Here is a 24,723-nt window from a genome sequence, read left to right as displayed (position 1 = left end):
GAAAGTTTGAGGAGATGGTTTTAATTGTATTGCCAGAAAGATACAATAAAGTTAGAATCAAGAATAGAATGTACCCCCTCCTCATAGTAAGTATAGGCTGCATAATAAAGAACACAATTGGGGTTTTATAAATTGCACTAAGGACCGAAAGAGGCTTGGGACAAGTCTGTGATCAAGGAAAAACATTCATTCTAGGTCAGGTCCAAGGGTGAAACCACAGGAGTGCACTATGATAAAGCAAGGCCATGTGAAACTGTGGCTTTGAACTTATAATGAGCTTAAGAATGAAACACTGCTTTGAAGTTACTATCAACATCCTTCTGTAACTCCTCATTCGTGTAACATTTTTATCTGTGAGGTAATTTTATAAAGAACTTCTGTCTAAGAAGGTATAAATTACCAAAGGAAAAAATAAAGTGTGGCTTTGGGGGCTCTACTCCATCCACCAAATGTATATTTGTCCATATGTCTGTCTGTCTATATGTATGTAGATATATACTATGTAGATATATACTATGTAGATATATGTTTATGTAAATAACTATTCATGTGCACTTATGAAACTGAAGAAAACAGGTGGTCAGTCCAGACGCGGGCGTGTGTGTGTGTGTGTGTGTGTGTGTGTGTGTGTGTGTGTGTACAAGATTCTTCTTTTCTTCCTCTTCTTTTCTTTCTGGCTCAAGAACTCCAAACCTTTCACCTGGCCAGCAAGGGGTCCTTGAGCTCAAGAGAAAAGTGCCCAGGTAACTTAACTTTTTTTCTTAATCCCCAGCTGCTATCAGTGGGGGAGTTAAATTGCCAGAGGCTTTTGGCTACAGAATAACAAAGAGTTAAAGAAAGAGATACATTACCAAAAGTAAACAACTTTTGCTTAGCAATCACTGACCCCACCCTCCTGCCTTCCTCAGAGAACTGGATACAAAGCTAGACCTCAGCAAGAAGTAACTGCTTAGTGCTGTCCCTAAACCTGACGCCTACATTACCAACACGATTTCCTCAAAGCTCAGGGGACACCTTAGAAAAGGGAGAGGAAAACATGTAAGAGCTGGAGGAGGGGGAGGAGTACCAGGAGAGACTGTCTTGCAGACATGACATGGTCACTGCCTTATGAACTCCCTGAAGCTGCGGTGACCTACACAGAGCCTGCACATAATGAAGTCAGTTAATATTCCAGCACCAATAGTAGGGAGACTCAAAAGCTTCCAGCCCTGGTTGAGAAATTACTGGCAGTTGATGACTGTTGGGGGAATGGGTGTCATCTTTCTGTGGTTACTCATGTTTGGTAGATGGGTCAACACCCATGCATCTGTGGGCAGCACTAACTGGACTCAGTGGGTTGTCGTTGTCGTTATTAGGTGGAAGGAAAAAAAGACATGCAGGTGAAGAGGATGTTTGGAAGGGTCTGAGGAGTGAGATGTGGATATGATCAAGTACATTGTACAGATGCATGGAACTGTGAAAAGACAGACAGACAAATGAATCTGTTTTGAAATATATAGGCATCTAATCTATGTCAAAATAATTTACTTACTTAGAATGTTGAAGTTTATCTTCTATTAGTGGAAGAACAGCTGGAATCATTTCTCGAGGGAAAATCTGGCTGACAACAGTAAGTGCCATACATACTTCTACCAGATTAGTGCTCTGCAGGTCCTGCCATAAGTAAGCAAAGAAGACAGTCTGTGCAAAGTTAAGCAAGAAAAGACAAGCTTGACACCATGGCAGTCCTGCTTACTCAGAAATCTCCCCTAGTTTATAATCTATTTATACATCCACACCTGCCTCCGAACCTACAGAATAATCCCCCTGGCTTTATTTGCTTTGAGTCAAAGGCAACTGACCAGCTACAGGCCAAAAGAATCTCTTTTTTTACAGCTCTTAAACTTTTACAACTAATAAAACAATTTTATGAACTTTTCTAGTTAATATAAATGGAGCCTTAGAATAAAAAGTGTATGTTCATACATACTTATATATGCATATGATCTATAAAGTGATCTAATATAACTTTTAAATATATTTTTAAAAGAAAGGCTGGTAAGATGGTACAGCAGGTTAAAAAAAAAATGTTTACCAAGCCCCTCCAGAGCCCACAAAAAAAAGCCAGACACATGGCAAGCATCTCTAATTCCAGTGCTGTGGTAAAATGGGATACTGAAATGGAAGTGACCAAAAGCTCATAGGCCAGCTAGCCTAGAGTGTGCAGCATGACAGAGCCAAGAGACCCTGCCTCAGCAACACAGGAGAGAACCAACTTTCAAAGTTGCCCTTTGACCTCCACATACACACCATAGCATGTGTGTATGTGCACATGAAACAAGTGGTCAGGCCGGGCCAGCGGCTGGGGAGAGGTTGGGTGGGCCAAGTGTTTGCTGTGTAAGCATGAGGACCTAAATCTGATTTCTGGCACCCACGTAAAAGCCATGCATGATGACACATTTGTCTGTTATCCCAGTTCTGGGGAGGAGGACACCAGAGAATCCCTCGAGTTCACTGGCTAGCCAGCCTAGCCAAATTAATGAACTCCATATTCAGTGAAAGATCTTATCTCAAGAATAAGGTAGGGGACAAGCAAGATGGCTCAGTGGGTAAAAATACTTGCCATCAAGCCTAAGGACCTGAGTTCAATCCCCAGGATATATACATAATAAATAAATAAATAAATATAAAATTTATTTTCAAGTAGAGAGCAATTGAGGATAAAACCTGATGTCAACCTATGGTCTCCACATGCATACACTTTCACGTATAAACACACACACATTTTATATATGTATATATTATATGTGTGTGTGTGTGCATATAGTATGACTTAAAATACAGAAAAAAAAATTACACACACAGCCAGGCAGTGGTGGCACACACCTTTAATCCCAGCACTTGAAAGGCAGAGGCAGGCAGATTTCTGAGTTCGAGGCCAGCCTGGTCTACAGAGTGAGCTCCAGGACAGCCAGGGCTACACAGAGAAACCCTGTCTGGAAAAACCAAATAAATAAATAAATAAAAATTACACAAACATTCTCACATATCACTAGTCTGACAGATGATAAACAGGAAGACAGGGCTTTTAGAAGATGGCAGAAGACAGGCATGTTCTGTTAATTCTCCAAGGAATCACTAAGGAAAGCATTCAAAAGTGGGCAATGGCCCCAACTCTAGTTTAACAGAAAAGTAAAATAGAAACTTTGCAAAAAAGAACAAGGGAAAGTACAGACTCTGTCCTGGAAGGACTGGTGGTTTTGGAGAGCTCTCCCTACCCAATGGATGACAGTGATCAGAACTAGAGGACAGAGAGTCTCAGAAAATTCGAACTACACTCTCAGTGACATACATGTTAGAGCGGGGGCAGGGTAGAGGGGATGAGGCAGGAGAGAAAAGGTTTATGGGGCAGAGGTAGAGCGAGAAGAGGTGCTGGGAACCCACACTACCGATGAGCTCAGAGCAAGTGTTACAGGAGTACATGCTAAATCTGACCAGTAGAATAAATACCTCTACACTGCAGAGCTAAACTTTGAATCGTATTTGTACAGTGTTCAGCCACATGGAAACCTGATCAGAACTAAAGTCCACAGAGGAACTTAGACACCAGTTTCATGAGCTGAGCTGGACATTGGAAAAGACAGCCTACAGGTTTAACTATCAAAATTGGACCTTTTTTTTTTTTTCTTCAAATTGACTCCTTTTTAGAAATTGTGTGTGTGTTGTGTCCTGAGGGGAGTACAAGTGTGCCACAGCTGTGTGTAGAGGACTGAGGACAACTTTATGGAGTCAGTTCTCTCCTTCTGCCCTCTGCAGGCTCCAGGACTAGAACTCAGATCATTGGGCTTGCAAGGTAAGCACTTGACTCACTCAGTCATCTCATATCGGTCCCCAAATGGACTCTTGAAGCTGCCCATAGGTGTGACACATATCTGGGAGCTCAAGGAAGAACATGGAAAGAGGTGAAACTGGAATCAGCAGCTGGAAGAGCTGCATCCGGACTCTGTCTCAAGCAATTCTCTCCTTCTCCACTCACTCCACCTTTAGTTGATACCCAGTGTCAACTCAGGCAGGCCAAGTCTACATCCACTCTCACTCTGCCCTTCCTTTCCTCTTCCTAGGCTTTCTTGAAGAATGTAGGCTGACACATGCTTTGTGCCATCTCTGGCTCAGACTCTCAAAAGCTTGACTGCCTTTTTTTACCCTTGTTTTCTCATTCAACACTTAGTCGACACTGCCCATCCCCACTCAAATCTTGTTTCTACTGCTTCCCAGTTCCATTTACTTTTCCCTCCCTTATTTCTTCCTATAACCCCAATACTACTAGATAACCATACTGCTTTTCTTTTCCATTCATAGTCACAGTAACTACTATAGTAGTCTACACAGTACTCTACATGATTTTCAACTACTGTGTACTCATGGTGGGCCTACCCACTGTTTTAAAAGCAGACACAGATAATGACTGTTTGTGCACATGGACTTCTTCTCCAAGGTGAGAGCTGAGAAGTGACTCTAGCGCAGAAGAAAAATGATACTTCAGCCCTACTGTTTAGTCCAGTCCACTTGAACACTCCAAGCATTTCAATTTAAATAGGGTGATTTAAAAACAGAAATCCAATCACTGATCTAACACTGCAAAACTCCAGAAACATGAGGAGTCAAGATAACAGAATTCCTCCAAAAATTGCAAAGCCTACTCTAGTATCCTGAAAACATGGTGGATTAGATGAAACACCAAGCAAAGAATTCAAAAGAATGATTATATTTTTAAAACCTTGAAGAGGACAAATGTAAACTGTGACTGAATCTCAAGAGAACACAGGGTATAAAAGCAAAATTCTGAAAAAAACACTAGACTGAAATACTGCAAATGTAAAATGCAGTAAGTTAAATAAACATAAGCTTCACTGAATGGATGGGGGAAGGGCGGGGGTGCAGAAAACCAGGGCCTGAAGCCTGACAGGGTAGAGGAATTTGAACATTCAGATTACAACAAATATAAAATGATAAGTACGAACAACATTCATTATCTAATGAATACTATGAGAAGATAAAATCTATAAATTATGGGCATTAAAAGGCTCAAAAAACATCTTGAGGAAGAGGCAGAAAGAATGTAAGCGCTAAGAAAAAGTTGGGAAGGAGTGTGGCATTCTAACTTCCAGCCATGACACTGCTATGTACTCCCGAGCTCCTAGCAGCTGTCATTTCCTGCACAAAATCTGCACAACATTGGGCCACTAACAACCTGTACTAAAAGAGAAAGAATCTCATGGGATTCCAGCCCTCCCTGAGGATGTATGCGCAGTAGCCTGATGAAGGCAGGGTAGACATTTTCTTCTGTAGGGCAGCCATCAGTAAGTGGTCCTATCAATATGCCTTCACCTACTCTCCTGGAAACAGCACTAGTGAATCTCATTGAGTCATACAAGGAAAAAAAAAAAACAAAAAAAAAAAAAAAACAGGAACACAGCAGGGGGAAAGCTGGGAGACCAAAATGAACAAGAGAGACTCTACAGGAGTCAGAGGGGCAAGAGAGGATCAGAGTGAGCATGGCCAAAGCACATTGTATACAGGAATAAAGATGCCACAATGAATCCCACCTTATCCACAAATAACACACAAATTACAAAAGCTTTTTAAAAAGGCTGAAGAAACTAAAAACCACTACCTGACACCTCAAACACCAAAGTCAATTCTACAGCAGAAGATACTTGAGGAAATCCTTCAGAGTGAAAAATGAACATACTCATGAAGCCCAGGAAAAATAAACCACACAAAAACACTAGCTAAGTAAATGAAGATCAAGAAAACAGCCAACACTACAAAATCAACAAAATGGCAGGAATTAATATACACCTTACAATAATAACTCTGCATTGCCAAGTGCCTCAATTCACCAATCCGAAGACACAGAATGCCATAGTGTATTAAAACCCAGAATGCATCTATCTGTTGCCTCTACAGCATGCACTTCACATTCAAAACCAGACTCAGCCTTAGGGAAAAAGGGAAGGGAAGGGAAGGGTAGCCAAGGAAATGGAATTAGGATGGAGCAGGGGCTAACATCCTCCTAACTGACAAACTCGACTTTAAAGCACAATCAGTCAGAAGGGTTGAAGAAGGAACAACCTTGCTCAGCTTGTAAAGGTCTAGGCTTCACACTACTTAGTGTGACTACCTTAGTTCAATCCTTGTAAAGGTCTAGGCTTCACACTACTTAGTGTGACTACCTTAGTTCAATCCTTGTAAAGGTCTAGGCTTCACACTACTTAGTGTGACTACCTTAGTTCAATCCTTGGAATCCACAGTGGAAGGAAGAACCAACTCCCCAAAGTTCTCCTCCAACCTTCACATGGCACACAATAAATTAAATTTTAAAATCAGAGATAATGCAAATAAATAATAATATATACCTTAGGGCCTTGGTAAACAATAACAGCCAAATCCAAAACCAGTAGGTGGAAACATATTAGATCAAAGCAGAAATTAATAAAAACAAAAATGAAGAAAAAATCTGTTTTATTGAAAAGATAAATGAGATCAACCCTTAGCCAAAACAACCAAAGAGAAAGGTGGACCCAAATTAATTAGAGATGAAAAGAGAAACATTTCAACAGATACCAACAAAATTCAGAAAACCATTAGAATATTTTAAAAACTTGTATTATACTAAATTGGGAAATGTAAAATAAATAAATTTCCAGATCCATATGACCTACAAAGATCAAAGCAAAATGAGACAATATAAGTATCTCTATGAGAAGCAACGAGACTGAGGCGTAACAACTAAAATCTCCCAATTAAAACATCCCAGATCTGAAGGAGTCAGGGTAGATAAGTTCTACCAGAACTTTAACAACTAAGTAGGACCAAACTTCCTCAAATTATTCTGTAGATGACAAAAGGAAGGGATGCTACCAAACACTCTTTATGAAACCTAATCGGGACACAAAAACAAATTAAAGACTAATTCCTCTGACAAACACAGATGTCAAAAGTCACAATAAAACACTTGCAAACTGCCAGGCACAGTGAGGCACATCTTTCACCCCAGCACTCAGGAGGGAGAAGCAGGCAGGACTCCTTGACCAGGCCAGTCAAGAAAACACGGTGAGACCCTATCTAAAAACAAACACACAAACAAGCAAAACTTAACACATCAAACACAAGAACAAATCAAAAGATCATGCATGCACCATAATCAAGTTGGTTTCCTTCCAGGGGTGCAGGATGATCAATGTATGCAAATTAATACTCAATACATCACATAAACACAAGGCAGAGATCACAGGGTCATCTAAATACAAGGGATCCTGACAAAATCCAACATCTCTTTGTGGTAACAGTCTCAAAGACACTGTTAATAGGAAGAACATAGGGCGGTGGTGGTGCACACCTTTAATCCCAGCACTTGGGAGGCAGAGGCAGGCGGATTTCTGAGTTCGAGGCCAGCCTGGTCTACAAAGTGAGTTCCAGGACGGCCAGGACTACACAGAGAAACCCTGTCTTGAAAAACCAAAAAAAAAAAAAAAAAAAAAAAATAGGAAGAACATAATAAAGACTATATATTATACTAAATGTGGAAAAACTCAAAACAATAAGACAAAAATAGAAAATAAGGATAAAAACACAAAGGAAGAAACCCAAGTACCCTTATTTACAGATACAAATCTGTTCATAATAGAACCTTAAGACTCTACTAGAAAACTCTCAGATTGATAACACTTTCATGCTCAGCATACACTATATTCTCGTATGAAAATGTCATAAGCCAGGCAGCTCATGCCTATATTCCTAGCACTGAGGAGGTTCAGGCAGGAAGATCAGTTCAACGCCATCTTTGGCTACATAATGAGTTTGAGGTTAGTCTGAGATACATGAGATCCTGTTTCAGAAAGAAAGTTAAGAGGGGAGAGGAGAACAGAAAAGGTCCTTACATCTCACACGCACGCACGCACACATGCATATGCACGTGTTAGAAAAAATAAAAGAGAGCTGAGGATGAAGTTGGTAGAGTACTTGTCTAGAACATATGAAGTCCTAGTTTATGACACACAATGTCATAACCCAACTGTAATGGTATACACTGCAATCTCATCACTCAGGAGGGGTGGAGCCAGGAGGATCAGAAGCTCAAGGATAACCTTTGTATACAGGAGACCCTGTCTCAAAAAATAACAGCCAGGCTGGGCAGTGGTGGCACACGCCTTTAGTTCCAGCACTTGGGAGGCAGAGGCAGGCGGATTTCTGAGTTCGAGGCCAGCCTGGTCTACAGAGTGAGTTCCAGGACAGCCAGGGCTACACAGAAAAACCCTGTCTCAAAAAACAAAAACAAAACAACAAAACAACAACAACAAAAAACCAGCCAGGCATGCATGGCTGTCACTATGTATGTAACAGCTCCCGCCTTTAACACCAGCCCTCAGTAGGCAGATCTCTGTGAGTCAGATGCCAGCCTGGTCTACATACTAGCTCCAAACTAGCTAGAGTCTTTAAAAAAAATAAATAAATACATAAATACATAAATAAATAAAAACACTTCTAGAGGTTTCTCAGTGGTTAGAGCACTTGTAGTTCCTGACGAGGACTAAAGTTCGAATCCCAGTGCCTATTCCAGACAGCCCACAACTGCTGCAACTCCAGCACCAAAGGATCTGACACCATCTTCTGACCTCTGTAGGCATTTGCATTCATACTCACACATCATATAACTAAAAAAATAAGCCTTTAAAAATAAAAATATATTTTTAAGGTGATTTTGTAAGTAAACCTATACTTTTAAAATTGCTTAAGTAACTATGACTAAAGAGAAAAGTTCTGTGACAGCAGAAATAAGACTTCATAATAAACAGCATAAAATATGATACAGTACCTTTACCACTGTATTCACAAGGAGAAGCAAAAGTTCATGACTTTCATGTAGAAATAAAGAAACAGCCAAATAACCTATTTAAAAAATGAAGGAAAAGTTTTCATTACTACCTAACTCCCCAAAAATTCCTTCCCTAATAAATTAAAGCCAGATTTCAAGTTTTAAGCGTGAAACATATCAGTTACCAGGTAACATTAAAAGCAAAGTGTGAAATACAAAATTAACGAAGTTTACAAAGATTTCAGATGTCCTTCATCCTGCATATTCAGAACGACAGTCTACAAGACACCAAATTAAAGCCCTGTGGACGACAGAGCTCCAGTGCAAATCCCTGCACTATCAAAATAATCTCTACTTTAGAGCTGACATACAACATCACAAAATGGAGTCACTAAGTTAGCATCGGGCCCCTTTGATGTACAAGCTATCTAAACCAGCGGGATACAGTCAAGATACTCATAGCTTAGTTTTTTTCAACTGAAGACAGTGTTGAGGAAGTAACAGCTGTCTGAGGAGACAGACTGACTACCACATTACATGTACTCACCGGCTTAATGAAGCATTTCTATTTTAAAAATTATGCTTTAGGACTGAGGAATGAATATACTGACAAATGCCATAAACATGGAATCCACATGCTTTATGGCATTTCTGGCCACTTTTCACATTGCCAATGCTATTAGTTTCTGTGTCAATAACTCTATAAACCTTGCCTCACTGAATTCTCCAAACAACCCTACGATGTAAGTATGGTTACTATGCCAGTACAGTGATCAAAAGAGAGGTTAACATCAGTCTATTGCTATTACACGGTGGACCAGGACTCAAACCCAGACAGAGTCAGTCCCCATGGACTGTCTACTCTGTGCCTGTTCACCCAGTTCTCACCTCACTCTTTCTTCTCACCAATTTTAGACCTTCCAATACAGATACTAGCGTTAGTCATCCTTAACATTACTCAGGAACTATGCATGATGTCTAGTGCACACCTTGGGAAGCCATTTAGAAACTTCTAGTATCACAGCCATGGGAGCAGCATAGCTGACTGCAATGTTTTCAATGACAGAGAAACAAAGCTGTTACTCTACAAGGGTAGAAAAGCTGAGGGGGGCCAGGGAGCACTTACAGCAGAGCTAAGTCTTCCTGCTGAGGCCTCACCCACACCCAAGTCAATAAACAAGTTCAAAGGTTATATTAAAGAAACCTTAATTCTGTTACAACAAATATCTTGTTTTGACAGAGAATAAAGAAAAAGATACTCCGTAATCTAACAAATAGATGAACATAGAGCAATCAAGTGTGACTGCAGAGTACATCGGGTATGACTAAGAATGAGGTCTGGGCTAGGGATGCAGCCGAGTTGGCAGAGTGCTTGCCTAGCATACCCAAGCCCTCGCCTCACTAGCACCAGGCACGCACACAGAACACACATGTACATGCAAACAAAACTCACACGTAACATAAACCTTTTTTTAAAAGTTACTTAAAGCTTGGGACATCTAATAAAACATCTAATAAAGCAACTTAAAGCCAGGTGTGATGGTGCATGCCTTTAATCCCAACACTCAGGAGGCAGAGGTGGATGGACAGCTGTGAGTTCAAAGCCAGCCTGGCCTATACAGCAAGTTCTAGGCCAGCCAGGTCTACACAGTGGCCCATGTCTCACAAAACACACAAACAAAAAAAAAAAGCAAAGGAAGGAAGAAGAGTTAGTTTGAGCTCATGATCTGAGGATAAGCCATTATGGTAGAAAAGACATGGTGGCCGAGCTGAGACAGCAGATCATAGTGAATCCTTACGCAAGAAGCAGAGAGGAATAAACAAAACAAAAATAAGATTGAAAATGAAAAAAAAATATGTTAAGTCTATAAATCAAAACGCAGCAACAGCTATTCTAATTAATCATACCACCTATCCTGCTTAGTCTTTCTGTCAATTTGACAAAATCTAGAGTCTGGGAAGAGGGACACTGAGAATGCCTCTATCAGACGGGTCTCTAAGCAAGCCTGTTGGTGCATTTTCTTAATTAATAGTTGTGCAGGGGCACAGCCCACTGGGGCAGGGGCATCCTGGGGCAGGTGGTACTGAGTGCTGTAAGAAAGCAGGGCAAGCAAGCCAGTAAACAACATTCCCGCATGTTCTCTGCTTCAGCTCTTGCTCTGAATTCCTGCAAAAATTTTCTCAGTGATGGACTATGGCCTAGGAGTTGTAAGCTAAAACAAACCCTTTTCCTCCCCCAAGTTGCTTCTGATTAATATGATGGCTAATCTTTGTTGTCAACCTGACTATATCTGTAATCAACTAAAACCCAAGTAGCTGGACACACCTGTGAAGGATTTTCTTGACTGGAGCATGAAGATGAGAAGACCCACCCTAAATCTGGGCCACGCCTCCCAGTAGCAGCCTATACAAAAGGAAACTGAAAAGGAAGCTTTGGCTTTTTGCCTGCTTGCCCTCACTTTCATTGGCAGGCTCATCAATCCTGTTGCTAAGGCATTACTAGGATATTATTAGAACCTATTTCTTTGGGATTCCAACACAGACTGAAGACTGGCTAAGACATCCCAGCCTTGTGGGTTCAACAACTATCAGATTCTTGGTCTTTCTGGCAGGAGGCTGCCATTGTTGGACTAGCTGGACCAGAGCCTGAAAACCACTCCAATAAACCCTACATATATCATATAGATTCATCCTATCAATTCTGTTCTCCTACAGAACCCAAACTAATATAGTCAGTGATTTACCACAGCAATAAAAAGCAAATTAAGACACCACCAATTACCTAGTATTTTCTCCCTCCTTCCTTCCTTCTTTCCTTCCTTCCTTCTTTCCTTCCTTCCTTCTTTCCTTCCTTTTCTTTTCTTTCCGTTTTTGTTTCTTTGTCTGTGTACAGAGCCCTGGTTGTCCTGATCACTCTGTAGAGCAGGCTGCCCTCAAACCCACAGAGACCTGCCTGCCTCTGCCTCCCGAGTGCTGGGATTAAAAACTGTGCCAGACCCAGTATTTTCAATTATCTATTGTTTTCTAGAATTCCTGCCTACACCAACACAACACAGAAGTCAGCCAAGTAACAAAAGAGGGCAGGCTGAAGTCCCACGTTTATGCCAAAGTAAGTAAAAAACAAAAAGATTTTATATATATTTATTGCTGGATCAAAGCTAAGTCTAGCCGTCAATATTTAAAGTTCTATAGAAATCTATCATGTGATTTGAGATGTATATACATACATATATATGAATATACATATACACACATATATGAATATATAAAATTCTCCACACATATATAAACATCTATCATGTATATATCAGAGATAGATAGATAGATAGATAGGTAGATTCTCCACATAGACACAAAGATCAGAGAAACTGAGAGTTCCCACTGATACCCTTAGGCCTGACTACATGGAAACAACACCTGGACCATGGGCATGCAAGTAATTTTAACATTGTAACTACTAACTTCTATGTTTCTTTCTAGTCTCTCCCCTACAATTGCAGAGAATCTCAACATGGAGCAATGTAAGTTACCCACCTGTATGTGTGACTGCATTCAATGGGCAACCACTTGGATCTGTATTCCGAGTCCTTAACAAAATAGCTAACATGAAGAAGGGCATCACAGTGGGAAGAGGACTGACTCTGACATCCACAAGTGTACTGTAGCATGTATGTGCACACTCATACACACAATAAAAACACTAAAATTGTTTTTAAAAAAAATATTTTTTGGGGGGGACGGGGGGTTCAAGACATGGTTTCTCTGTATAGCCCTGGCTGTCCTGGAACTCACTCGGTAGACCAGGCTGGCCTCGAACTCAGAAATCCGCCTGCCTCTGCCTCCCAAGCGCTAGGATTAAAGGCGTGCACCACCACTGCCCTGATGTTTTAAATATTTTAGAAAAGGGGATATCACTAATTTCTCAACTAAAAAGGTAATATACAAAGGGAATAAAGAAAAATACATCAATGTTGAAAAACATATTAAGAGGGAAAGAGATAGTGAAAAAGTAAAGGAAAAGACACGGAAGAAAGCAAAGAGACTTTTGCTTGAATCTGGAATCTAACACCACTTCTCCGCCCTGGACTGAATTCTAGACATTTCAAACACATTCATATCTAGTACACCTCCTCTTATAAGTGAAAAAGATGAAGTTACTTTTCACTTCTCATGTTCAAAAATAATGTAAAAACAAAATTATTCGGCCGGGCGGTGGTGGCGCACGCCTTTAATCCCAGCGCTTGGGAGGCAGAGGCAGGCGGATTTCTGAGTTCGAGGCCAGCCTGGTCTACAGAGTGAGTTCCAGGACAGCCAAGGCTATACAGAGAAACCCTGTCTCGAAAAACCAAAAAAAAAAAAAAAAAAAAATTATTTTCAGATGGGCATGTTGGCACATGCCTTTAATCCCAGAACTTTGGAGGCAGAAGCAGATGGACTTCTGTGAGCTCAAGGCCAGCTAGGGCTACACAGTGACACCCTGTCCCAAAAAGAAAAGAAAATAAACAACGGCCTCAACAACCTAAGAAACCAAACCAAACCAAACAAGAAAAACACTCCCAATATAACCACATGGAAGTTAAATGAAGACCATCATTAGAAAAGTTAGAGACATATGAGAACTCTCAGCAGGGTGAGTGCCACAGGCACAAAAGCCTAGACTCACGTAAGCCAGGAGTGGTGGTAGAGCACGAAGATCATCCATGAATATAATAAACCAGAGGCCAGCCTGTACTACATGAGACTCTCTCTGAGAAGAAAACAACAACAAAAACGAGCCTCCTGCTGAAGGGAATTCTAAGGAAGAGTTTGACCACTAAGCACAGTGGCTGTGAAATAAAACGCCTGCAGAGCTAGCCTGAGAAACACAGGAAGGTCCGGTCTGAAAACAAGGAAAGCCTACTGGAATTAAATCCCAGTGTTATACAAGTTTTAAAAGAAATCAATTTTAAAGATTTCTTTAATAACACAAAAAGCTCAGGATTATAAAAAGCTTGAATTAGTTTGAAAGCCAAAGCATTAATATAGAAGAAATTAATATACAGTAAGAAAAGACACATATGACCACCAGTCACCAGATGGAGGCAGTCACAGAGTGATCTCAGAAAAGTACAAATTCAAATTTAATTTGGAATATAGACAGGAAGATGCCACAGAACATTCTACTTTGGAAAAAGGCCACAACTAATGTAGGCACTAGAAGAGGGTTTGGGGTGGAGTGGGGCTCAGTGTGTGGAATGCTGTACTCTTCTTCCTCCCCTCACCTCAGTCAGTCAATCCATGAAGACTGCTGTTTCCAGGAGCATGACATCACCACGCTCATTGGGTGAAGACCACGATCCATTCCTAATCTGCCCCAGTGACTCCTTTGGGAATTTTCATACAACCTGAAACCACTGGAAACAGATTCAAGTCTTGAAAGAATTTTTCCAAACACCCTAAAGGATTATTGCAGAAAAAAAATCTTAATACTTCTAACAGCTTTAGTTAGAGTTGTGAAAGATAGAACAGCATGTTTTAAGTTACTCTAGTTTGTTATGGTTTTTATTTTATAAAGAATCATTTCTTACTCAAGCAAGTTGGTAATCCAGCACTTGTGAGGTAGAGGCAAGAGAAGAGCAAGTGTGAAGCCAGTCTAGGCTACACAGAAAGACTTCTTTTTAAAAAGCAAATTAAACCGGGTGGTGGTGGCGCACGCCTTTAATCCCAGCACTTGGGAGGATTTCTGAGTTCCAGCCTGGTCTACAGAGTGAGTTCCAGGACAGCCAGGGCTACACAGAGAAACCCTGTCTCAAAAAAACAAACAACAAAAACAAAAAAGCAAATTAACCAATTAACTAATAGTCTTTGCCACCATTAAAGTAATGGGATTAGATAGGCTTCTTAAAGCAAGAGTTACTAACATACAATTTACACACAACAAACTCAGCTGTACGCACAGGTCATGGGTTTGGCATGAGCATATGGCATCTCACTATCACATATTCAAGCACTTCTGAATAGTCTCTGTAACTCCAAAATGATGCACATTCAGAAACACTGACTTTTACGTATAGGCTTTGTGTTTCCAAAATGCTAGCTTTGGAAATTCGGGCTGGAATGTAGCTTAGTGGTAGACTGCTAGGGACAGCATACAATGACAGGGACTGCCAGCAGTAGGCTGGGATGAAGATATCTCAGGCAGCTCCTTGTAGAAAAGAATGGTGTCTGGGACCCTAAGAAGCAGGAGACACATCCCTCCAGGGGACCTGCCATCTGAAATAAGGGACTGCCTGCAGTAGGCAGGGATGGAGACATCTCAGAAGCCTGCAGCAGCTCTTTGTAAAAAACATTGTTCCCATTTCTCCTAACCTTAGCCCTGGACAACGGCTGTATAGATTTCATTTGTGCATGACTGTTTTTCAGTAGGCCTTAGTGTGCATAATTATTCTACTATATCTGACTATCCTACTTCCTTCTCCTTCTGCTTGGGTGAATTCTGTGAAACTAAATGTTTCTTGATGTAATGATTCTTAAACAATTAAAAATTGAGACATGGGGCACAGCACAGCACAGTCCTAATGCCCAGGTGCGTGCTGTGTGCTCTCATCTTGGAAACAATGCAATAACTACACAATGGGAGTTCCAGATTAATGCTTGACTTGCAAAAAAATTATTAGAAAATAAAATAGAGCCAACATTGGAGCCCCAAGAAAGGAAAAAACTATTAAAGTTATGAAAGAAATTTTGAACAGCATTTAAGAGGGTTCCTGGGGACTCGTGAGATGCCTAAGTGGTTAAAAGCCCCAATTGCTCTTCCAGAGGTCCTGAGTTCAATTCCCAGCAACCACACTGTGGCTCACAACCATCTGTAATGGGGTCTGATGCCCTCTTCTGGTGTGTCTGAAGAGAGAAATGGTGTGCATAAAATAAATAAATCTTTCTTTTATTGGATATTTTATTTATTTACATTTCAAATGTCATCCCATTTCCCCTCCCTAGAACTCCCATCCCATCCCCCCTCCTCCTTTCTGCTTTTTATACCATTTTAATTACATGTATGTGTTAAAGTCAGTTCTAGGTTGAGAGTATAGCAATACAATAGATGCAAATAGTCAAGGAACAAACAAGACAATGAATATAAATAGTCAAAGAGCAAGCAAGGCATTAAACCCAACTACATGAACACTCTCATGATCACTGTTTCTAATGGCTTATCAGGATGACCAAAGTATCTGAGACTATAACCCAGTCCTAGCCCAAGGTCATTTTCATGTCTGAAGCCTACTTCCTTGTTCTAAATTAAGATTTAGATTCCTGTCTGAAATTACTTCTTTGTTCTAGCCTAAGATTTAGATTCCTGCCTGAAATTACTTCTTTGTTCTAATCTAATGTCAGATTCCTACCTGGAAAAAAAAAAGTAGTTCCTAGATAAGCAAGTATAGAATGCATAAAATTATATACTAGTAAAACTAAGTCAAAACACTGGGGCTCGTAGGAGAGTCATTGTGTGCAATGTTCAGAAGCAGAAAGCTAGCAGAACTACTGAGTTAAGGGTTAACTTGATTCTTTCTGGCCACTGCCTGGCAGCTTTGCCCACATCATTTATCATTAGAGCTTCACAGGAAAATGCAAGTAGCTGACCTTGGAGCTCTGAGCTCTGAAGTATAATAAGTCAAAAGTTAATATAGGCCTGGGACTAGGGAAAGCTTGAAACTTTGGGGAACAAGTGTAGTTATTAATTCTTTGTGGGATGTGGTTATTCTTTTGAATTTGATTTGGCAATGATTATACAATGTCTTTTTTTTTCTACCTGCTTTTGGAGTATCAATAAAAGACTGAGGCAAGAAAAAGGCAAGAGCGCATGAGAAGAGCGGGTGAGAGCGAGTGAGAGGGCATGTCGAGAGCCTGTGAGGTGAATGTGGAGAGCATGTGGAGAGCGAGTGAGTGAAGAGAGAATGTGAGGTGTGTATAGAGAGTGTGTGTGAGAGTGAAAGGGGAACACACACAGGTGTGTAGGAGTGTGAGAGTTCAAGAAAAAAAAAGTGCACAGGAGAGAAGCAGAGTGTGCAGGAGAATGCAGAGTGTGTGCAGCCTCAAGCTGCCAGCAAGCGAGCAAGAGAGAAAGAGAGCAGACTGTGAGAGAGAAGAGAGAGAAACTTTAAGCCTTGAAAAATTGCCTGTCAGCTTGTACCTAAAAAGTAGTCTGTGTATATTTATTATGTGCCTTCCAGATATCCCTGCTTCCAGTTGAGAACTCCAATCCTGTGTCGAGGCTAGATCCCTGACAGTAGTGAAGCTACCTTAGCATGTCAGGGTCTAAATTTAGTCCCCAAGACTATAAAAGAAAATACATAACGCAAAGCTCTAAAAACATACTATATACCAGCCACCATTTTATATAGAGGTTAAGAACCTTAAAAACAACAGTCAGTACAGTATACATACCCACTCTTTTTTCTAAGAGGTTTCCTTGTTGGGCCAACTTGATTGCATGTATATAACCAAAAGAAGCATCGTATCCAAGCATCTCACAGTATATAAGTCTCACCATACATTCCTTCATCATTTTCTGAAAAGTGAAATACCAATCACTACATAAACAAATGGAATGCTTTCATTTTTCTGTATGTCACACTCAGTTAACAAGAGAGCTATCTATCCTGGTAATGAAGAACTAATGTAGCTATTTCAAAGCATTGCCTAATATCAGAATATAGAAATAAAAGTAGCTTCTATCAATTACTAACACTATTCATGTCAAAAAATTAGTTCAAATATTTTCTTGCTAACGACAGTATAAACAACCTAACGCTACTTCTGATTCTATGTGCACAGATAAGTTTGATTAGAGGTGGTCCTTAGACAAAATGTCATCTGTGATGATTGTATTTGGCATTTAAAATCAATTTAAATGTTTCATCAAATAAAAATATCTAGAAAAATTGCCACAAGTCAGTAGTATATTTGTAGCTGCAAGCCAGCTGTATTCCTATCTTTCCAGCACTCAGGAACCGGGGCAGGAGGCCAATGCGGAGGACTGTGTGAGTCCAGGAGTTAGAGACTAGTCTAAGAAACACAACTAAACATGGCTTTTTCTTCAGCATGATTATATTACAGATATGGAATCGTCTGCTACAAAAGTACTCTTTTCCTCTTTGTAAATAACTGACAATAGTGTGAACTGAGGGGCAGAATTTCATGAACACAGTAGCCATTGCAAACTAAAATTCTTTGAGAGATACTATGAATATGTTTTATCAGAATGACATTTTATGGCAGTGAGAGTGCACATCCAGTTCTGGGTTCAATCCTAGGATCAGAAAGAAGAATATATATATATATATATATATATATATATATATAGTTATATAGTTATATAGTTATATAGTTATATAGTTATATAGTTATATAGTTATATATATAGTTATAGTTATAGTTATATATAGTTATATAATATATATTCTCAGCATCAGGATGTAGAAGTAAACAGGGTAACCCTCAGTTACATAGTAGTGAGTTCCAGACTATCCTAGGATATATCAGATCAGTCTCAAAAGAAATTTTAAAAATATAATTGGGCATGGTGGTATATTTATTTAAACCCAGCAATTGATTGGCAGAGGCAGGAGGGCCCCAATGAGCTGGAGGCCAGCTTAGGTACACAATCAGACCGTGTGTGTGTGTGTGTGTGTGTGTGTGTGTGTGTGTGTGCGTGCGTGCGTGCGTGCGTGTGTGTGTGTGGTGTGTGTGTGTATATTTATTAAAGCTAACTGTAATCAGATTATTAGAAGCTAAAGGCTTAGGAAGCATTAAACCATTTTAACAAATGGTATATGGCAGTATATGCCTGTAATCCCAGTCCTTGGGATGTCAAAGCAGAAGGATCCAAAGCTATGTGAGTCAGAGGCCAGCCTGGGCTATACGAGACCTTGTCACAAAAACAAAACAACCTTAAAGCAAGAACAGTATTATTTAGTTGTATGTGTGTGAATCTTAGGGAAATATTAGGAAAATGTAGTTTAGTTCCAAGCATTTATGTTTAAAGCAGTAAAGGTTAATTTATTAACAGATTAAGAGGGCTACTAAGTTTGTTTTTAACATTTGTTAATGTGTGTGTCTAATTGATTTTAATTAAACCACAGTGGGAGTCCCTCTGCAGAGGCTTTTATATAAATTAGGAATAAAATTGTTAATTCATGCCAGTAAGTTTCAACCCTGGATTTGTATCATGAGCTCAGAGTTTTATCTAAGAAAAATTCTTACATAAGCTATTAGTCCTTCATCTAGAGAAGAAAGCATAGTGCTGACGCGGGACTTTGCCTTACAGCTTCCTTCAGCTGTCCCAGCTCTGTAATTCTTTAGAAACACAGACTATGAGGTGTACCCAGACCTGCCAGGATAGCTACAGTTATATAATCTTCCTGCTAAATTCTGAGTATCCAGTGATCAGTTTTACCAATACCAGAGTTATGCTATAGCAATAAAAACTGTATTCAATGATATAGAAAATGAAAACCTAACAAAGTGCTGGGTGGTGGTGGCGCACGCCTTTAATCCCAGCACTTGGGAGGCAGAGGCAGGCAGATTTCTGAGTTCGAGGCCAGCCTGGTCTACAGAGTGAGTTCCAGGACAGCCCAGGCTACACAGAGAAACCCTGTCTCGAAAAACCAAAAAAAAAAAAAAAGAAAGAAAGAAAGAAAGAAAACTTAACAAAGTAAAAAAAGAAAAACGATTTCTGCTTAACATTTCTATTAAGTATCACAAAGCACTCACAAAGATGTACATATCATATATACAACACGTATATATATATACATATACAAAGACATAAGACTAATGTCTTAAGTTTTATTCCCATGAATATTGTGACTACAAAAAGAAATATTTACCATCTCTTGGACTTTCATATTCATGTTTATGACAATGTATTCATGAAAAATTATCACCTTGAAATTTGCTAGGGGAAGAAACATTTCTATAATGACTTATACATAAAAGGACTCAATCGGCTGAGTGTAGTGGTGCACAGCTTTGATCCCAGCACTCCAGAGGCAGAGGCAAGTGGATCTCTGTGACTTCAAAACCCACCTGACCTACATTGCAAGTTCTAGGCCAGCCAGGGCTATCCAACAAGACCCTGCCTCAAAAATAAATAAGAATAAATGGATATAATTTTTAAAAAACCACCCACTAAATTAGTTGATGAATAAATGTTAGTTGGAGTTGGTTAGCTAAAGGTGTCAGGCCAGCAAGATAGCTCAGTGAGTCAAAGGATATAGGACAAAGGAGTCAGGCCACCAAGCCTGATGACATGACTCAATCCTACAGACATAGGTAGTGGAGAGAACCAACTCCCACAACTTGTCTTCTCATTCCCACACACATGCTATGGTGTGCACACAGGCTTACATACATGTACTCAATAAAAGTTTTAAATAGAACAAACATCAAATAGTCATACATGTTAGGTGCCTTTTGTATTGAACTGTTACAGTGTACCACGTAAAGATATAGTTAGTACATGTCAAAAAAAAAAAAAAAACAAAAAACAAAACAAACAAACAAAAAACAAACCTACAACAGTGACTGGAGAGATGGCTCAGCAGTTTAAGAGCACTGACTTCTCTTCCAGAGGTCCTGAATTTAATTCCCAGCAACTACATGGTAGCTCACAACCATTTGTAATGGGATCCAATGCCATTCTCTGGTATCTGAATATACCTGAGATATATCTGAATGGTACACTGAAGCTACAGTGTACTCATATAAACTAAATAAATCTTTAAAAGAAAGAAAGAAAGCAAACAAAACAAAAACCTGGGCTCTAATCTGAAGACTTGCAAACAGCCTCACCGTGGCCAGCACAGAGCAGCTGACTGAATGCTGTCTGAAAACCCATACTATATGGTACGAGGCTTCAAATGCAAGTGTGTTGGACTCCACAAACGTACCAGTGTCGTAGTAGGAGCGGAAACAGTTGCCTTCAGACTACTCAGTTCCTGCTGGATTAATTTCTCTTCTTCCTGAAAAATACAATTAGAGTAATTTCAATTAAAATGATTTATCATTCTTAAAGCTACATTACCTGATCCATAGAACCTTCCCTGGAAAGAATAATTATTTCCAGGTTAACCTAGTAATCCTCTTCATTTCACTCAGTTGGCTAGTGAAGACTGGCAGACATTTGTTTCTTAAACTTCAAAATGAGGGGATGGAGAGGTAGCTCAGAGGATAAGAGTGCTAGCTGTTCTTCCAAAGGACAGCTCACAACTGTCAATAATTCCAGTCCAGGGGATCTGATACCCTCACAGAGACATATATGTAGAAAGAAAACCCATGTACATAAAATAAATAAATTATTTTAAAAACAAAAACTTCAAAATGGGCCCAGCAGTGGTGGTGCTCATCTTTAATCCCACCACTTGGGAAGTAGAAGCAGGTGGACCTCTGTGAGTTTCAGGCCTTCAGAGCAGCCAGGGCTACATAGAAAAACCCTGTCTTAAAAAACATAAAACAACAACAAAAAGGAAAGGCTTCAAAATTGGGTGCTGAGATGCCTCAGTGGGTGCATGCTGTCAAGCCTGAGTTCAATCCCTGCAACACACATAATCCCACAAACCCTCACTAGCAGTTCTTAATTAGCCACTTAACGTCAGTGACTCAGTATGTGAGTTAAAGACTCAGTATGTGAGTTAAAGACAGCACTGTTTTAGTCAGTGGCCGGGCTTACTGAGGTCCAGCACAAGGCACGCGTCAGAGCTGACCGCGCTGGGCTGTGTCTGCAGTAGAGAATGAGAGGGAAGATGGGGACGAGGAGACGGGAGGCGTAAGTACACATACCTGTGTTTTAAAGACTCAAAAGAGCTGAGCATGGTGGTATGCACCGTTAGTCTCAGCACTCTGAAGGCAAAGGCAGGTGGATTTATGTGAGTTCAAGGCCAGCTGGGTCTATACAGGAAGCTCCAGGACCACCAGGGCTACATACATAATAAGACCTTGTCTTGCTGGGCAGTGGTGGCCCACGACTTTAATCCCGGCACTTGGAAGGCAGAAGCAGGCGGATTTCTGAGTTCCAGGCCAGCCTGGTCTACAGAGTGAGTTCCAGGACAGCCAGGGCTATACAGAGAAACCCTGTCTCCAAAAACCAACGGGGGGGAGGGGGGGGGGAGAGACCTTGTCTCAAAAAACAAAACCAAAGATTCTAAATAAAGAAAGTTAAAAGAAATGTGCAGATCTGAGATGAGTGTTACATCTTCCCTGAAGCACAAAGTGTTCATGGAATAAGATAAAAAGTCTTCCTGGAACACAGAAATAAGACAGACAGACACAGTCCTTTTCCTAACCTCAATTCTTCCTCCTTATCTCCATTTTCCCTCTCATTTTCTTCTTTTTTTTTCTTTTCTCCTCCCCCCCTTCTTCCTCTCACTCTGGCCCCTGCTCTCCTGCCCCATTGTTCTTATTTATTTGTTATATGTATGTGAGTACAGTGTAGCTGTCTTCAGACACCCCATAAGAGGGTATCAGATCTCATTATAGATGGTTGTGAGCCACCATGTAGTTGCTGGGATTTGAACTCATGACCTCCGGAAGAGCAGTCAGTGCTCTTAACCACTGAGCCATCACGGCAGCCCTCCCCCCCCCCCCCCCCACTGATCTTAGGTGGCTAATTATGAACTGCTAGTAAGGGCTGCAGAGATGATGCCACAGGTGAGACAACACACTGCTCTTGCAGAGGACAGAATTTGGTTCCTAGCAACCAATCTGGTGGCTCACAACCGCCTGAAAGTGCAGCTCCAAGGGACACTCTCTCCTGGACTCTGAGGGCATCTAAACTCATGTACACGTGCCCCTCCCCCAACTTAAAACAAACCTAAAAACAAAACAAAACTTAGATGTAATACCACATCTGGCTGTCTGTGCAGTTCCAAACTGAGCCAAAAGTTATATTCTTTACATTTTCTTCAGGAGCAGTGGCAGAGGCTCAGCGTGTAAAGCATCTGCTCCCCAAGTCTAAGGCTCAGAAGCCATCATGTAAAAAGCCAGGTGTGGTGAGGTGGATTTGTGATCCCTGCATTCCTATGCTGAGACAGGAGGTAGAGACAGAACACCCCAGAAGCTCCCTGACCAAGCTGCCTGGAGTACGCAGTACAGAAACAAACATCAAGAGAGATCAGGTGGAAAGTGAGGACTAAGACCCAAAGCTGTCCTCTGAAGCCTATACATGTCCCATGGCTTTGTGCACTCCCCCCCCCCACACACACACACACTCTCTCCGCATATACATGTACACACAAAATACTTACTTGTCCTCTCAGACATATTAACAACAGAAAAGCACAAAGATATGTTAAGTACACGGATAATTATGCTATGTGCAGTAAGCCCTATCCAATAAAGCATTGCCACATACCAGCTTACCGACAGAACACAAGCACAGTTTAAACCTTTAAAGGCGTCTTGCTTCTCTTTCTCCCCTCTGCTGGCATTTACATTGCACTGTAGTTACTTATTTATGTTAAGTCCAAAATGGATGATCAATTCTTGCTATTTTCATTTCTTAAGGTATAGTTGTGCTTGATAAATATTTGCTTAAGAAAGTATGACACAATGTGTTTAAGACATACACTTCTTGAGGCTTTGAATCTGTGGGAACTTAATAACTTCTGTTGTAACTACCAGTTTTCAAAGCGGGTCTTTGCCCAACCCGTTGGACTAGCCTAAGCACCTCAAGCTCTGCAAAGATTAACAGCCCTGTCGGGTGTGGGAGTGACGGCTGTCGGTCGGAGTACGTGATGCTTTCAAATAGAAGGAACTAAATTAAAACTCAATAGGGAAGAGAGAGCCTATAGCTCAGGCTTTAAATCACAGTGGCGATTTTTACTCGATAGACAGCTCATGAAATCCTCAAAGCACCCCATGAAATTTATACCGGCTTAACCCTCAGAAAAAGCACGGAGGGACTTCGGGCCTCCAAATTAGAAAGCCGGCCTCCCTGAGGTCGGTACAAGCAGCAAACCCAAGCTTGGGGCGTATACCAGGCTGCGTCCATCCAGCCGACCGGTGTCTCCGGCCCCGCCGCCCCACCCCATCCCGGCCGGCCGACCCCGCCGCATACGTGCTTGGATGAGAGCGCGGTGACGCCACGGATGAGGCCGCCCAGCCTGGAGAAGAAGGGTGCTCTGGAGGCCGCAGGCCCTCCCAGCTGGTTCTGCAGGAAGAGCCCCGGCAGTGCGGTCAGCGTTCTTTCCACCATGTCGCTCATCGCTGCCGCCCTACGAGGCTACTTCAGCTGAGCCTCCCGGCCTCCGTACTCACTTCCGGCGTTTTGAATAAGAAATCTTTATTCGCGCCGGGCCAGGACGAGCATGATGAAGTTCCCGGAGAGACCGCCTGGGGGCGCACGAGTGTAGAAGGAGAGGGGAGTTCTCTGGAGGCAAGAAGATCATTCTATTTGCCGCGTGATTATTTTGTATTATCTAGAATCTCCCAAGTAGAAGGTTAATGAATCCGTGCCATTTCCCGGTCTCAGCCTCCAAGTGCTGGGATTACAGACCTGACCCACCATCTTCTTTATAGTGTTCTTAACACCTGTAGGAGCTCTTAGCTCTGAAACTTTGTCTGTGATAAGTGAATTTTTTTCTTAAATCTTGAAGTTGTTCTTGTACCTATCCCTCAACAAAAGAAAAGGTTTGCCTGACAGAGTAGTCATGCAAAGATAAATTTTAGTTTATTGAGAAATTATCAATATTTAAATTGTTTAAAACAGATTTTTTTCTTTAGAATTTAATATTTTTATGCCTAAGTAAAATTTTGTTTACTGTTTTTTTTTTTTAACTTTAGGCTCTTTCATTAGATTGAATTGAAAACTTACTTTCCAGCCATGTGTA

At 40.8% G+C, this 24,723-nt stretch overlaps 1 protein-coding gene across 3 annotated transcripts in view; it reads right to left on the bottom strand.

The window, feature by feature from the left end:
• The window catches only part of Ap4e1 (adaptor related protein complex 4 subunit epsilon 1), a 68,990-nt gene extending 44,829 nt beyond the window's left edge, over positions 1-24,161 (bottom strand). Inside the window, exons 1-5 of one of the 3 annotated variants that reach the window (XM_034495968.2) lie at positions 23,952-24,161; positions 20,788-20,859; positions 17,282-17,405; positions 8,858-8,931; positions 1,532-1,653 (exon numbers count right to left, since the gene is read on the bottom strand). In XM_034495968.2, the coding sequence (XP_034351859.1) occupies positions 1,532-1,653; positions 8,858-8,931; positions 17,282-17,405; positions 20,788-20,859; positions 23,952-24,098 (539 nt within the window). In that variant the 5' untranslated portion in view covers positions 24,099-24,161. Of the gene's footprint in view, positions 1-1,531; positions 1,654-8,857; positions 8,932-17,281; positions 17,406-20,787; positions 20,860-23,951 lie in introns of those variants that run through there. The other 2 variants (XM_076929698.1, XM_076929699.1) reach the window with 2 other exon arrangements.
• Between the last annotated feature and the right edge of the window lie 562 nt (positions 24,162-24,723).

The sequence above is a fragment of the Arvicanthis niloticus genome, chromosome 2, assembly GCF_011762505.2.
Source record: "Arvicanthis niloticus isolate mArvNil1 chromosome 2, mArvNil1.pat.X, whole genome shotgun sequence".
Lineage (NCBI taxonomy): Eukaryota > Metazoa > Chordata > Mammalia > Rodentia > Muridae > Arvicanthis > Arvicanthis niloticus.
This window is presented reverse-complemented; position numbering and strand designations above follow the sequence as displayed.